This window comes from Triticum aestivum, chromosome 3B, assembly GCF_018294505.1.
Source record: "Triticum aestivum cultivar Chinese Spring chromosome 3B, IWGSC CS RefSeq v2.1, whole genome shotgun sequence".
Taxonomy (NCBI): Eukaryota; Viridiplantae; Streptophyta; class Magnoliopsida; order Poales; family Poaceae; genus Triticum; species Triticum aestivum.
The window spans coordinates 655,686,566-655,700,161 of record NC_057801.1 but is presented as its reverse complement, the minus strand read 5'-3'; the positions used below and the strand labels follow the sequence as shown (position 1 = coordinate 655,700,161).

The following is a 13,596-nucleotide window of genomic DNA, read 5'->3' as shown; positions in this document are numbered from 1 at the left end:
ACTCTTGATTTTACATTTCAGTGATCCAAGATCACATTAGGTGTTGCTTAATGAGCCTCTTGCTTCATGTGCTTAGTGATATGCTCCAAAAACCCTCAACCACTTTCTCACATCCACATATGTCCTAAACCTAAAGTCAAACTCGGCCCCACTGATTCTTTCTATCCGGCGCCACCGAGTTTTGATGTCTTAGCCACTGCCACAAACCCTAGGCAAATCGGTCTCACCGATAAGGATCTCGGTCTCACCGAGATGGGATTGTAATCTCTTTGTGTATGTCCATTATAAAAATCAGTCTCATCGAGTTTGAGCAATCGGTACTACCGAGATTACAATGCAAACTTCCTGGTTGACTCATTACCAAAATCGGTCCCACCGAGTTTGATAATCGGTCCAACCGAGTTTGTCTGACCAACTCTCTGGTTAGCTAATTACCAAAATCGGTCCTACCGAGTTTGTGTAATCGGTCTCACCGAGATTACGTTATGCCCTAACCCTAACCGAATCGGCCTCACCGAGTTGCATTTTGGTCATACCGAAATTCCTAACGGTCACATTGTTTACTAAATCGGTATGACCGAGTTTATTGATTCGGTCCCACCGAGTTTGGTAAATTGTGTGTAATGGTTAGATTTTGTGTGGAGGCTATATAAACCCCTCCACCTCCTCTTCATTCGTGGAGAGAGCCATCAGACTGAACCTACACTTCCAGCATCCTATTTCTGAGAACTACCTACTCATGTGTTGAGGCCAAGATATTCCATTCCTACCATATGAATCTTGATCTCTAGCCTTCCCCAAGTTGCTTTCCACTCAAACCTTCTTTCCACCAGATCCAAATCATACGAGAGAGAGTTGAGTGTTGGGGAGACTATCATTTTAAGCACAAGAGCAAGGAGTTCATCATCAATGCACCATTTGTTACTTCTTGGAGAGTGGTGTCCCCTACATTGGCTAGGTGTCAATTGGGAGCCTCCGACAAGATTGTAGAGTTGAACCAAGGAGTTTGTAAGGGCAAGGAGATCGCCTACTTCGTGAAGATCTACCGCTAGTGAGGCAAGTCCTTCGTGGGCGACGGCCATGGTGGGATAGACAAGGTTGCTTCTTCGTGGACCCTTCGTGGATGGAACCCTCCGTGGACTCGCGCAACCGTTACCCTTCGTGGGTTGAAGTCTCCATCAACGTGGATGTACGATAGCACCACCTATCGGAACCACGCCAAAAACATCCGTGTCTCAAATTGCGTTTGAATCCTCCAATCCCTTCCCTTTACATTCTTGCAAGTTGCATGCTTTATTTTCCGCTGTTCATATACTCTTTGCATGCTTGCTTGCTATATGTTGTGAATGTTAAACTTGTGCCTAAACTCCACTCAAACTTTAAAAAGGGTTAAAAACTGCAACTTTGGTACTTAGTGTCTAATCACCCCCCTCTAGACACCTCTTCTCAAGGTCCTACACAATGTGAGTAAGTAGTTAGTCGCAAGATCATGCATTACGGAACGAGTAAAGTGACTTGCCAGTAACGAGATTGAATGAGGTATTGGGATACCGATGATCGAATCTCGGGCAAGTAACGTACCGATTGACAAAAGGAATTGTATACGGGATTGCTTGAATCCTTGACATCGTGGTTCATCCGATGAGATCATCGTGGAACATGTGGGACCCAACATGGGTATCCAGATCCGGATGTTGGTTATTGGCTAGAGAGTTGTCTCGGTCATGTCTGCATGATTCCCGAACCCATAGGGTCTACACACTTAAGGTTCGGTGACGCTAGAGTTGTTATGGGAATTACTGTGCAATTACCGAATGTTTTTCGGAGTCTCGGATGAGATCCCGGACGTCACGAAGAGTTCCGGAATGGTCCGGAGGTAAAGATTTATATATGGGAAGTCCTATTTTGGCCACCGGAAAATGTTCGGGATTTTTCGGTATTGTACCGGGAAGGTTCTAGAAGGTTCTGGAGTGGGGCCCACCTGCATGGGGGGACCCACATGAACGTGGGTAATGGGGGCAAGGCCCCACACCCCTGGTCAAGGCGCACCAATATTCCCCCTTAGAAGGAATAAAATCATGTCCTGAAAGGATAAGATCAAGATCCCTAAAAAGGGGGGTTAACAATCGGTGGGGAAGGAAATGATGGGATGTCTTTCCTCCCACCTTTGCCAACACCCCAATGGACTTGGAGGGCAAGAAACCAGCCCCCTCTATCCCTATATATAGTGGGGAGGCTCATGGGAGCTTCACCCTTGCCCCTGGCGCGGTCCTCCCCCTCTCCAACTCCACCTCCTCCTCAGTAGTGCTTGGCGAAGCCCTGCCGGAGAACTGCAAGCTCCAGCACCACGCCGTCGTGCTGCCGGAGCTCTCCCTCAACTTCTCCTCTCTCCTTGCTGGATCAAGAAGGACGAGACATCCCCGGGTTGTACGTGTGTTGAATGCGGAGGCGCCGTCCGTTCGGCGTTAGATCGGATCTTCCGCGATTTGAATCGCCGCGAGTACGACTCCCTCATCCGCGTTCTTGTAACGCTTCCGCATCACGATCTTCAAGGGTATGAAGATGCACTCCCCTCTCTCTCGTTGCTAGTCTCTTCATAGATTGATCTTGGTGATGCGTAGAAAAAATTTAATTTCTGCAACGATCCCCAACAGTCATAACCTTCTTGGAGGCGATGTCATGGTCCCTTTCTGCGCCCCTTTGAGCATCGGGGGAAACCCCAGGTCTGTTCCCTGGATCGGACAACAACGACGCTATAACGTCGTTCCCCTTCTTGAAGGTGTTGTCTTGTTGCTCGGCGTCCCCGGTGTTGGATCTTGAGTCTTGCGAGCGATCGCGTCGGTTCGGACTGCATCTCATGGCGTGGGCATCCTAGGCGCTATGTACGTCCTCCCAGATGCTTCTCCCATGGTTTTCGTCTTCAGCCTGGCCGGGTCCTGCAACCCACTCGCCGATCTCTAGGCGTTCTCGGTGGGAGTACGTTGATCATGTCAAGTCTGAAGCCGCGGCCATTCGGAGGTGGTGCCTTGTGTTAGTCGTGACGCGGTATGGGTGTCTCTTGCCCCGTGTCTCCTTGCCTTATGTGGTCGAAGGCCGGGCTAGGTGGGTTTAGCCGTGTGTGTCCCTTGTTCGGGCTGAGCATCCCTCTCCCCTCTGCTCCGGGCACCATACTCGCGCCTTTGCGTTCGTGTAGTGTGTTGTACCCTATCTTGTACTTTCTATATTCTCTTCTATCAATGAAATAATACGCAAACTTTGCGTATTCGTGAAAAAAAATATTAATATGGTCAAACGAGTTGGACTCCTGACAAATGTTATATGTGAAGTAAAAAAACCCGGAAGGAGTACTAAGTATGGACTAGTTTACTGTGACACGGATGCACATATTTTAATTATCGGAGCAGTCAAAATGTTCCTACCTAACCTTTTGATATCTTCAAACGCACAAGTTTGTATTACTCAAGGGACAAAACATCAATCCTGCCATCCGGCCCCGACCGCATGAAGGCCCAACCCTAATTGCGAAAAGCGTCAAGCGGCCAAGCCAGGCACTTCTATATCTCGCTCATAGCAAGATGTAGGACAGCCTCTCCTGAAGGCGACCGCCAGACTGTGCCAACCCAGGCATGGGGAGGCCATTGGCCACAATTTGATTTCTTTAATGTTTTTTTCATTTTTTTTCAAATGTGTATAAACATATTTCTCATGTCTACGAAAAATGTATACAGAGAATATACATAATCAATCATTCGAAAAATGTTGATTACACATTTGAAAAATGTTAATCACACAATTGGAAAATGTTAAATATGTATAGAAAAAATACACATGTATACAAAAAATATACAGTATGTATAAAAATAATTTTAATCGTGTATTTTAAAATGGTTAAACATGTATAAAAACATGTTGATCATATATTTAAAAGATGTTAAACATGTATTAAAAATGTCGATCATGCGTTGAACATTTTCATGATGGCAATACACATTTTTCATATACAATGTACATTTTTTTATATACATCAGAAACAATTTACATACATGTTTAACATTTTGAAAATACAGAATTAACTTATTTTAAATATAATTTTTGTTGTCTAATTTTATTTAATGTATGGTGTACCTTTTTATATACATGAATAACATTTTTATACACATTAATATTTTGAAAATGCGTGATCAAATATTTTTCATATACAAAAAAAATACAAACGAAAACTTAAAAATAAATAAAGGAAATCATTATAAAAAGGAAAAACAAAAAATCCACAAAAAACCACCATGAATAGAATAGAAAACCGAGAAAGAAACAAAGAAAATGACAAAAACCGATGAAAATCAAGAAAGATGCAGAAATAAAACTAGCAAAGAAATGAAAAAAGGAAAAAAAAATACTAGTGAAAACCAAGAAAGAAACAAAAACAAATCAAAGAAAACAAAGAAAAAATAAGGAAAATAGAAGAAAAATGAAAACTTGATAAAGAAACAAATAAAACCAGTGAAAAACAAAAGACCTGTAGAAAATCGGCGAAGAAACAAACAAACCGAAGAGAGAAACGAAAAAACTAAGAAACCCGTGTTTGAACTAGTGAAGCGACCAAAAGCCATGGAGCAAACAAAACAAAGAAACAGCCTGACCAAGTTGCTACGCAGGATAAAATATTCCTTTAGACGAGAGAAGCTACCGGCTCGCACTAAGCGAGTAATAGCTCTCGCGCGCCACCCCTGCCCAACCCCGAGTCCCCGAGCGCTCGCAAACGCGAATGAATGGCATAGCTAGCCCACCCCACACTAGCACTGCTTGATTCCATGAAGACTACTCAACGTGCGTGAGTAGGAAAAAAAGTGTGTGTTGTTTCAAGCAGACAAGATTCAAGATTTATCTTTTTCAAACCAAGCCACCAAACCATTAGCGGCGGCAGGATCAATCCATGCCCTAGGCAAGTCGTTAGATATTGTATGCTACATTGCGCTACAGTGTCATTTTTTCCTACAGTCAGCAAAGCCGAACTCCTCCACGCGCTAGGCCAAGGCCCCGCCTGCCTGGGGCCTAACACCACCCCTGCTCCAAACCATGATCTGGTGGAATGGTTGTACTTGTTGCGATGATGACATCACTCTAACAAGGCCAAACACATGTACGTTTGGGCGATACTTTTTGGTATCTTTTTTATTTTGTTTGTGTGCTTGTTGGGGGGTGGTGGGTAATACGATTATGTCCAATAAAGCCCATGAGTTGTGTTGAGCACACTTTTCCCATGTGGTAATTGAAATTTTGATGGCCAGAGTAACTACATAAGTGGAATGGTGATAAAAATAGCATATGCAACTAGATAATTAAATCAATAAATCAATGTCATGGTGGTAACCGCAGCTTGAAAGTTGGGTAACCATGATACTGCTATCGCAATAACTATAACCTAAATTGCCCCGTAATCATATTACTGTTACGATGGTAAGTCTATTGGCATTACTCCTATCCTAGACATCTGAGTAATTACATCAATGCAATGCTGGTAAATATGACATATAGATTCTATTGTGGAAAGCATTTACCTGAAAGTCTGGGTAACTACACCATTCTATGGTAATAATGTTAATCTAAATACTCTCTCCATTCACAAATATAATATGTTCCAACTTTTTTTCTAAATTTGATGTATATAGACACATTTTAGTGTGCTTGTTCACTCATTTCTACCTGTATGTCGTCCAATGTGAAATATCCAAAATATTTTATATTTGTAGAAGGAGGGAGTAGTTGAGAAACTACATACATATGTGTGGTGGTGGTTGTAATCTATGGGTATGTTTGATAGGGTGCATGAGGGCAAAAGTTTCCAATCCGACCCACTTTTACTTGTTTGGTAGGGTGCATGAGCTCATATGGGCTATGTTCATCTGATGCAAAAAGGGCCATCAGCCATGCCCATCCCATGCACCCCAGAGAGGGTGCATGGAGGCAGCCATGCTCTCCCCGACCCTCGTCCCCACCCACCAGACCATGTCCAAAAATGTTTAAATTTTCAAAAAATATTCATAATTTCAAATTTTGTTTAAATTTTCAAAAAAAAAATTGAATTTCAATTTTTGTTTAATTTTTAGAAAATGTTTAGAATTTCAAATTTTGTTTCAATTTTCAAAAAATGTTTAGAATTTCAAATTTTGTTTACATTTTCATAATATATTCAGAATTTCAAATTTTGTTTACATTTTCAAAAAACGTTTGGAATTTCAAAAACAATCAAAAATGTTCAGGATTTAAAATTTTTTATTTTTTTATAAAATGTTCAGAATTTCGGATTTTGTTAAAATTTTCAAAAAGTCCAGATATTCAAAATATGTTTAAATTTTCAAAAAATGTTCTGAATCTCAATTTTATTTAAAATTTCAAAAAAATCAAATTTTGTTTAAATTTTCTTTAGAAGTTCAGAATTTCAAAATATGTTTTAATTTTGGTTCATGTTTTTCAATTTTGTTCACCATCCAAAAAAATATTCAGAATTCAAAATTGTTCAGCATGTCTAAACACATGCAGGCTGCCAAGCAAAGTCTTAGCTCAGCATGTCTCAGCACATACACCGCTACCAAACAACAGCAAATGCATGGACTTGGCAATAACTAGCTACGGTGGTTGTTATCTAACATCGAGGTACTTATATCACCTGCAGCATGTCTGTAGTTTTTTTTTGAAAAGGAGGGTCACCCTCGACCTCTGTATCATATCAGACTGATGCATGCATCCATATTATTAAGCAAAAGTTTCAAAAGGTTTGTGGTTCAGTACAAGCTCACACAGAGCTAAAATGAAATGAAATTAAGATAAAAGTTGCCACAACCGACGAAAATAGCATGAGATAACTAAACACTTAGTGTATTATTGGGCCGCCATCCAAACCGGTTGTAAATACCTCGTGCTACCATCTCCCACTGGTTACATCTAATAGTCAAAAGCTTACTGGCTTCCGAAGGAGTGAGCAACGACCACATACGGATCCAAGCAGTGGCCCCGTATATAACCTGTAAAGACATTATAAGAGTTTGTCTGCTAAAAATCATATCATTTTTTCAGTTCCATATAGCCCAAAGTAATGCGCATACTCCTATCCAAATATGTCCCGCAGTATTTGGCTCCACTCCATTTAGACACGTCCCAAATAACGTATTAATACTATTTTGAGGACTAATATTAAAAGCTATATGAATCGAACATCATAAAAGTTTGGCGAGAGAACAATTGAGAAAGAGGTGTTGAACAGTTTCATCCTGGTCACAAAAGCAACATTGTTTACTACCTTCCCATCTTCGCTTTGCCAAGTTATACTTAGTCAGAATCACCTCCTTGTGAATGAAGCACATGAAGATTTTGATTCTTAAAGGTACTTTAATCTTTCAAATATGCAATGACTTCAGAATTGGACCAAAATCAATTAGGTCTAAATACATAGATTTCACTGAGAAAACTTTATTTACAGATAGTTTCTTATGAATTGAATCTGGCTCATCAGAGAGGTGAATGTCCATCAACCTCCACACGAGATGTAGCCATACTTCCCATCGGTCTCCTACTAAGGACCTCTGAACTAGATGTTTAGTGGGACAGACTGTAATACTGTAGCAACATAAGCGTCTTTACGTTGTATAATATATATTTTTTTCGAGAGTATGCCTAGGCCTACCATATTTTTATAGAAGACAGAAATAAGTACAAGAAGACTACACATGTTGCGAACAACAAGCGCAATGCACACTCCAGTCCACACCGAGGCGGATATCATAGAGAGACGGATATTGTGTGGCTAAAGGCGTCTCCCCTAGCCATGTATCCTCCCGGAATATAGTTGAATTACCGTTCCCAATGATGAACTACGTCCTATGAAAGAATGCTACTTTCATCCTCATTAGCCCCTTCCAGAAAGGTCAATCATCGGGTCTTACAGTAACTTGGGCCAAGGTCTTAGATTGCAGGTACTTATTACGCAAAATCTGTACCCATGTACCTTCAGTCTTAATCGAAGGCATGTACAACCATTTACTCAGCGGACATCTATTCTTTACTTTTAAATTCTCAATCACAAGCCCACCCTGGTCCTTCGGTCTACAAATAATATCCCACTTGGTGATCCTGTATTTTATCTTTATCTCATCGTATTGCCAGAAAAATCGCGTTCGATAAAAGTCTAAGCTTTTCCGTACCCCTACGGGTACTTTAAGGAAAGACAATAGGAACATCGGCATATTTGTGAGCACTGAGTTTATCAGTACCAAGCTACCACCATAAGACATAAGCTTACCTTTCCAACAGTTTAGTTCTTTTTCAAGTTGATCTTCAATACACCTCCACTCCTTGCTAGATAGCTTGCGATGATGAATTAGTATGCCTAGATAGCTAAACGGTAGGGACCCCGGTTCACATCCAAACAATTGTATGTAAGCCACTTGTTCATCTTTGGCTCTCCCAAAGCAGAACAATTCACTTTTGTTAAAGTTGATCTTCAACCCCAACAATTGCTCAAACAAGCATAGCACAAGCTTCGTTTCTCTAGCCTTTGCCAAATCATGTTCCATGAAAATAATAGTGTCGTCAGTGTATTGTGGTATGGATACCCCTCCACCCCATCCACAAGATGGGGTCGAGTCCGCCTACGTGCCCGTCCTCTTTGGCCCTACCAATAAGAATTCTCAGCATATCTGCCACTACGTTGAACAAGATAGGATACATCAGGTCTCCCTGTCTTAGGCCCTTTTGCTTCTGGAAAGAATGACATGTGTCATCATTCACTTTAATCCCTACGTTGCATTTTTGCACAAACGACTCGACTTGTTTCCTCAAGGAATCGTCGAATCCCTTCATATGTAAGGCATGTTGGAGGAAGGGTCATTTAACCTTATCATACGCCTTCTCGAAGTCTACTTCGAAAACCAACCCATCCAGTTTTTTTGAGTGCATTTCATGTAGTGTTTCATGTACGACGACAACACCCACTAGTATGTGTCTGCCCTGCATGAAAGCCATCTGAATTGGTTGCACCATACTATGTGCAATCTGCATCAGTCGGTTCGCACCAACTTGAGTGAAAAAATTGGTTTCAAGTCCAATAGTTACACTGAAGTGGGAAACCTAACCTCCTTTTCTTATGGATTAATTTAAATATTGGGTAATCTTTGGTTCCAAGTTCAGTTCTTGTTCTATGCCTAGTATGTGCTCAAATATAATAGCTTACAAAACATGAGATGGATATTGTTAACAATGTCATCACGATTTACTTATGGCTTAATTCAAATGAAATGGTTATATATATTCAATATGATATGATCTGGAAAGAATATTTGAGATGTATTTAATTCTTAAACGATTTTTCAGATATTATTATCATGTATATTCACCGGTCATTTCTTCGCATGAAAGTCCGAATGAATGGACAACGATTAATAGGATTCCCAAGAGAACGAAAGAAGTGACATGGTCATAAGCCTTGGAAGATGGGACTTGACAACTCGTTACATTACATGGTTAACTCATGCATGTGAGGATGGATTTATCCAATTTCATGATGAAGTGGCCGGAGCAAGTCTGAGATCGAGGTCGAGCCCCACCCCCATCGCCGAGGCTTCCTCGGTGCTGTCATCCGCTGGAGTGCAGGCACGAGCACCACTGCTGGTGCTGATGGCGGCGCTGCCGCAGTCCCTTGGGTCCTCGAGCAGCCGCGGCTCGGCTTGGCACCCACCACCGGCTGGCAGAGCATGGAACGGCAGGCCCGCCGCTGACTGGTGCGCGAGGTAGACCCATCGGTGGAAGGCGTCCCGCGTGTAGGCCGACGACCCTGCGTGTCCCACGGCGATCAGGTGCCCGGGCGGCGGCGCGAAGTAGCTCATCCTGGCGTCGACGTGCAGGCGCGCGCGCTTCAGCTGCTGCCGCTCCTTTTTGTGCGCGTTCTGATGCCCGCCCAGCGCCTGCGAGTTGGCGAACTCGCGAGAGCAGTACTGGCACCCGAACCTCCGCGGGTCGGCAGGCGGCGTCGGCGGCGGAGTCAGCACGACGGTGGCGTCGGTGGCGCCGCCGGGCACGTCGTAGCCGAAGATCCTGAGGGGCGACGGGCTTGGCGTCATCTTGGCCTGGTCGCACCGTATGTCCGCCATGGATGATCTAGCTTGCTAGCTAGGTGACACGTAAGTGTTGAGGCGCTCAGGTGTTAGCGACGCACGAGGTGAGAGATTATGTAGCGCGCGGGGAGCGGAGGGAAGTCCCACCTGCACGGAGAAAATGGAGTCATGCATGGGACGGGAAGAAATCGGAGGACATGCGCATGCCGAGCAAGATTGGAGGTAGGTGAGTGAACATTGAGCAGATGGTCACACGCAACGCCAAAGCTTCCAGATGAGACATCAAAGTAGCATCGTTCTAGAACGGCAAAGTACGTCTGCTTGTGCGCTACGCTGGCCCTCCGGGATGCCATTCTCGTACCGCTCGATGTATGGGTGTGAATGACATCTTTATCGATTGCGTCGTTTGTAGATGGTGACATGAAGGTTCCATGAGTTTCGCGCAAGTAGGACGTACGGAAAGACCCATTAGCTTACCTGCACCTTTCCCTTCTTGTCAATACTCAGTACCAACCAAGAAGAATTTTTTTCACTATATATAAGAACTTCAGAATAGATTGGTAGAGAAAAAAGTTAAGAATAGGTTTGCTTCTTCCTATTAGTCTCTGGGATAGAGAATGTGTGTTGTAAGCAAGTTAGGAGAGAGAAGTGAGAGCCTGATCCGATCCCGTGTGGACGATAAAGCAACAACCTCCTACAGCCCAGCTAGCCACCAGGCTCAAAACATCGAGTCAAATCCATTTTTTCAATCGCCCACTGTTGGAAATATGACCTAGAGGCATTAATAAAGGTCATTTTTTATTTTTTTTATGTCCATAATTAAGTTTATATTTCTATGCTACAAATACAATAATTCTGTAGTGTGAGATTCAGAGGAAAACTCAATTGCATGGGCGAAAAATAAACATCAAATAGATCCCTAGTGTAATCTCTAATACTAGCTAAGTATTGTTGATGATACTGTTTTTCAGATCATAAACATTGTCAATGTGAGAAGGATGCCGACATTGTTAGCAGAATAATGGTGTTGGATAGACCCAACTTATGATATACTGCAGGATCACGGTATCTATATTGTTGTTGGTATTTTCATATAATTAAATGACACCCCGCGCGTTGCTGTGGAAGTCGCTGCAATATATTTCAACAGAATTTGATCTATGAAACATGAATATTTGGATTGATAATGTACAAACTAAAACTATTAATACATATTGTATACTCACTCCGTCCTGAATTACTTGCCGCGAAAATGGAAAGAAATGGATGTATCTATAACGAAAAATACGTCTAGATACATTCATTTCTGAGACAAGTAATTCTTGACTGAGTGATATATATAGTTGATTAAGGGGAAAAATGAATATAAGTAGCATAATATAATGGAAAAATGGTTTTCAATGCATGTTGTGGTGACTCTTTGATTAGGTAGGATATGTGAATGTTGAGATAAATAGAGTAACGACTATTGATGAAAAAACACCGTGCATGTTAAGGTGGGCTTTTGATGAGGTGGCATGAGTAGTGATGCATGTTGAGGTGGGCCTTTGCTGAGGTGGCATGAGTAGTGATGCATGTTGAGGTGGGTCTTTGATAAGGTGGCATGAGTAGTGATGTAGTATGTGTGTATATTGAGAGAATTAAGTAGTGAAGATCAACTACTAGATTTATGTATAGGATATGCTAATGTTTACTGGCATCTTTAGACCATGAGAATATCATGGACCTGCATACCGGATGGTTATACTTTCAGGTTGCCAAATGTCAAATGACAGACCATAACTGGGTGATCGTAAAAGTAACTTATAGATATACCAGAAAAGTATGTCACGGTGCTTGATTGTAATATGAGACTTATCTTAAAAACAAATATAAATTCTTCATAAATAATATTTACAATGGATGCATATCTCCTCATGTACACCGGTATGCTAGCTACCAATACAATGACATCTCAAACAATTAACGCATGATACTATGAAGAGGACAACGGACACATAAATACTAGGCCAAGCACATTAAGAAGAATCACACATGGCTCTTGATGGCGGAGCTGTATCCAGTGCGATCGTCGTAGTACTTAGACCACAACATGACGCCTCCATACTTGGGCGTTCCCTTGATCAGCGGAAGCACGCGGGATGTGAGCTCGCCGGCGGGCACGAACCCGGTGCCCGCGGCGTCCTTGGAGGCCGGCAATCCTAGGAAGATCTTCCCCGCCGGCACCGACTCCCATCTTTTCCATGCGTCCATGAACGCTCCACGCCCCGCGCTGAACTGGCACTCTGGGTTGTTGTAAAACTGCACCCAAACAAAGTCGAACAGACCCGTGTTGATCGCGTTGCCGTCCCACTCATCCGGGAACGGGCACTGCGGTGCCGCGCTCAGCAGCACGGTCTTGCCACCGTTCTTTCCTAAGCTCTTTAGGTCTGTGGCGTGATCGTTCCAGAACTTAGCGCCCCCGAGCTCGATGTCGAAGTCGATGCCGTCGAGAACGGCGTCGCCGAGAGGGCGGAACGATGACGTGCCGCCCAGGTAGTTATTCCAGAGGTACATGGCAACCTGCCGTGCATCACCGGGCGATGAGAGTCCGTAGCTGCCGTCTCCGCCGCCGATGGAGAGGAGGACCTTGACACCGCCTTGCTGGCAAGATTGGATGTCCTTGCTCTGGCCTTTGCAGCCGCCCGACGGGGCGTCGCAGTGGCTGCCGAGGTCCAGCTGTGGCGTCTGGCCCTTGCCGAACTTGGGGAGGAAAGCCAGGATGACAAACTCGTAGTTTCCAGACGCGCACGTCTCGGCCAGCGATGCCTCGCCGTCGTTCTGGCCCCAGTACACGGCGATGCTGCCGGCATGGCACGTTGCCAGTAGCGCCACGAGGAGGGTGGCCGTGAGCTGGAAGGTGGTGAAAGCTCGGCTTGCCATAGCTGGTACAGGAAGGAGTAGAGACTAGAGACCGGTGAGGAGGTGCGCTGTGAATTTTGAGTTGTGATGGATGCCGGGTATGTTTGGATTTTTATAGTGTCTTGATGGAGCGTCATGGAGGCTTTTTCAGTGACTTTCCTGCCGTCGCTTGTCCGCTCCTGCGTCTAAATTTACCAATTTACCGGCAATGTTTTGTGTTCCGTTTGCGGTCCGTAATCTCTTTGCGTAATTTACTCGGGCTGATCAATGGTTGATAAACTATTAGTAAATCAGAGTGCGTTCAGATCACAAACGCCCTACCGTGCTAGACCAAACCATCAACAAGACGTACAACAAAAACTGAACCCTCTCCTCTGTTTTCTACTCCAGAGTACCAGGCAGAGCACTTATGCAGTCTTAGAGCATCTACAACCACAACTCGCAAAAACAGTCCCCCAAACACCCACAGATGTGTTCGGACATGCCCACTGGCAGTGACCGGACAGTGTCCATTTTTTGCTATCCACAACTGTAGTAGCCATTTGCCCGCACCGAACTCATGCAATGCATGCAAAATTAATGTAGATCA

The 13,596-nt window shown here is 43.5% G+C and overlaps 2 protein-coding genes across 2 annotated transcripts; both read right to left on the bottom strand.

Moving 5' to 3' along the window:
• Positions 1 to 9,399: 9,399 nt before the first annotated feature.
• LOC123065966 (zinc finger protein 6-like) lies at positions 9,400 to 10,291 on the bottom strand. Its single transcript, XM_044489147.1, has one exon. It carries the CDS (start codon positions 10,140 to 10,142, stop codon positions 9,552 to 9,554), a length of 591 nt encoding a protein of 196 aa, XP_044345082.1. The 5' UTR covers positions 10,143 to 10,291; the 3' UTR covers positions 9,400 to 9,551.
• A 1,843-nt stretch (positions 10,292 to 12,134) lies between these two features.
• Positions 12,135 to 13,028, bottom strand: LOC123065965 (acidic endochitinase SE2-like). Its single transcript, XM_044489146.1, has one exon. The coding sequence runs from the start codon at positions 13,026 to 13,028 to the stop codon at positions 12,135 to 12,137; it is 894 nt and encodes a 297-aa protein (XP_044345081.1).
• Positions 13,029 to 13,596: the final 568 nt, after the last annotated feature.